This window comes from Aplysia californica, unplaced genomic scaffold, assembly GCF_000002075.1.
Source record: "Aplysia californica isolate F4 #8 unplaced genomic scaffold, AplCal3.0 scaffold01755, whole genome shotgun sequence".
Taxonomy (NCBI): domain Eukaryota; kingdom Metazoa; phylum Mollusca; class Gastropoda; order Aplysiida; family Aplysiidae; genus Aplysia; species Aplysia californica.
Window position 1 is genome coordinate 44,523 of NW_004799025.1, and position 1,924 is coordinate 46,446.

The window sequence follows — 1,924 nt, forward strand, 5'->3', positions numbered from 1 at the left end:
CACACACACACACACACACACACACACGCACAAACACACACACACAACCACTTGACGTCATTAGTTTCACAAACAAAATGTAAGAGGCACCTACCGGCCGGGCGTGCTGCGATATCGTCTCTCGCTCCGCCTGAAGCCTTCTCGTTAGTTCTTCAAAACGATCCTCCTGGAAACAAAACAAACAAATACATATCCTTTAGAGTTTTGGTTTTAGTTATGAGTCCTGTAGCACTTACAACACATATCATAATGATATTTGTTTTGATAAGACGTTTGCGGCATTTGCAACTCAATTAGATCATATCATAAGTGCCGAAGATTAGAGGAGTTACAAGAGAGTAACAAACACCAAAAAGAAGGAGAGATAAGAGATTGGTGTTTGATAGGAAAGAAGAAGCAAACCACATGACAGCACCCGCCGACCACCCACGTCAGAGTTTGGCGACACCTGCAACACAAATAGGTCATAATATGTAGTGATAAGTACAAAAGACTAGAGGTCTTACTAGAGAGTAAAATACAAGAAAGAATAGGAAAGACAAGGATAACAGATGTTTGACAGAAAGAAGGAGCAAACCACACCGGAGCACCTGCCAACCACCCACAAATATCCCTTTAACTATAGTTTATACGAAGTACCAATACAAGGAGAGGCAAATAGCGGGGTTTTGTTGTTGTTGTTTTGTGTGTGTGTGGAGGGGGTGGAGGGGGGGGGTTGCGTATTGCTTTTTTTTAATGAACTGTGATTATGCCACAATATAGGAGGTTGGGTGCTGACTTGTGCCAGTCGTCATAAATATAATATGCAATCAAAAGCAAACGATGCAGAAAGTCGATAAATATCTTCCCAAAGGGGGAATAGAAATCACGTCCGTTATAATGTGCAAAGAAAATAGCTAGCCTAACGATTTCACCAGTCACGGAGTGAAAAATACAGTCGAACTTGACTAAGACGGCCATCCAATCCTGACTGTTTTAGGAAGGTAGATAAAATAGTGACATTAGAATTATAATGTTAAAAAAAACAAAAAGCGCGAGAGGGGAAATGGGAAATGTCCGTTTGTACAGGTGATTGTCTTATACAGGTGGGCGTTAGAGCAGGTTCGACGGAGGGGGGGACTATTGCAGGGCAAAACAAATACACACAACAACAAAAAACACGAAGATTACAAAACTCCCCCTTCACGAGGCATTTCCAGCTAGAAAAACAACAAGCTGTACACCCAGGAGGGGAAAATAGCAAACATCAACAAAAAAGAACACATCTGACACTTCCAAAACATGGAGGTTGGGAAAAAATACAACTGCAAATACACACAGAAATAGCTGGACGGGTTTGCTTATCGTTGGGGCGTTACAACTTGGCCACCTTCAAGGCAACCCAGAGGTGCTCGCTTACTCAAGTCGGCAGCATCTGACAGCTGTTAAAATGTATAAAACCCAATTTTTTAATTTTATTTTCAGTTTCTTCTTTTTTCGTTTTTTTAAATCAGTGGTATAGGTTGCATATTATTCTGCTAAAGAAATATTTCGTCAAAATTCAAATTCGGAATGTTGAAAAAAAAGCCAGAAAAAAAAACATAATGTAGATACAATTTGTGGAAACAATGAAATGGGTTTTTTATTCTCTCAGGGCAACCTACAGGTACCAGCTTCAAGTCGTCAGCGTCTGCCAGCTGTCAAAGCGTACAGTGCCCCAAATTTTTAATTTTCTTTTTTCAGTTTCTCAACCTAAGGTATAGTATATGTTGCATAATATGCTCACGAAATATTTTGTCGAAATTCAAATTCGGAATGTTGAAAAAAAGCAAGAAAACACACACAATGTACCTACAATTTGTTAAAAGAATGAATTTTTTTGTTGTTGAATTCTTTCTCGTCAAAATTTTTGTTTTATGTGCTTTGTGCGTTTTAGCTTGCCGAT

The 1,924-nt window shown here is 39.3% G+C and overlaps 1 protein-coding gene across 1 annotated transcript in view; it reads right to left on the reverse strand.

Annotated features, from left to right (window-relative positions):
* Positions 1 to 166, reverse strand: part of LOC106013994 (probable serine/threonine-protein kinase DDB_G0282963) — a gene marked incomplete at its 5' end in the record, with an annotated part of 13,152 nt that extends 12,986 nt beyond the window's left edge. The window contains 1 exon segment of the mRNA XM_013090972.2: positions 95 to 166. Within this exon segment, the coding sequence (XP_012946426.1) occupies positions 95 to 166 (72 nt within the window).
* Positions 167 to 1,924: the final 1,758 nt, after the last annotated feature.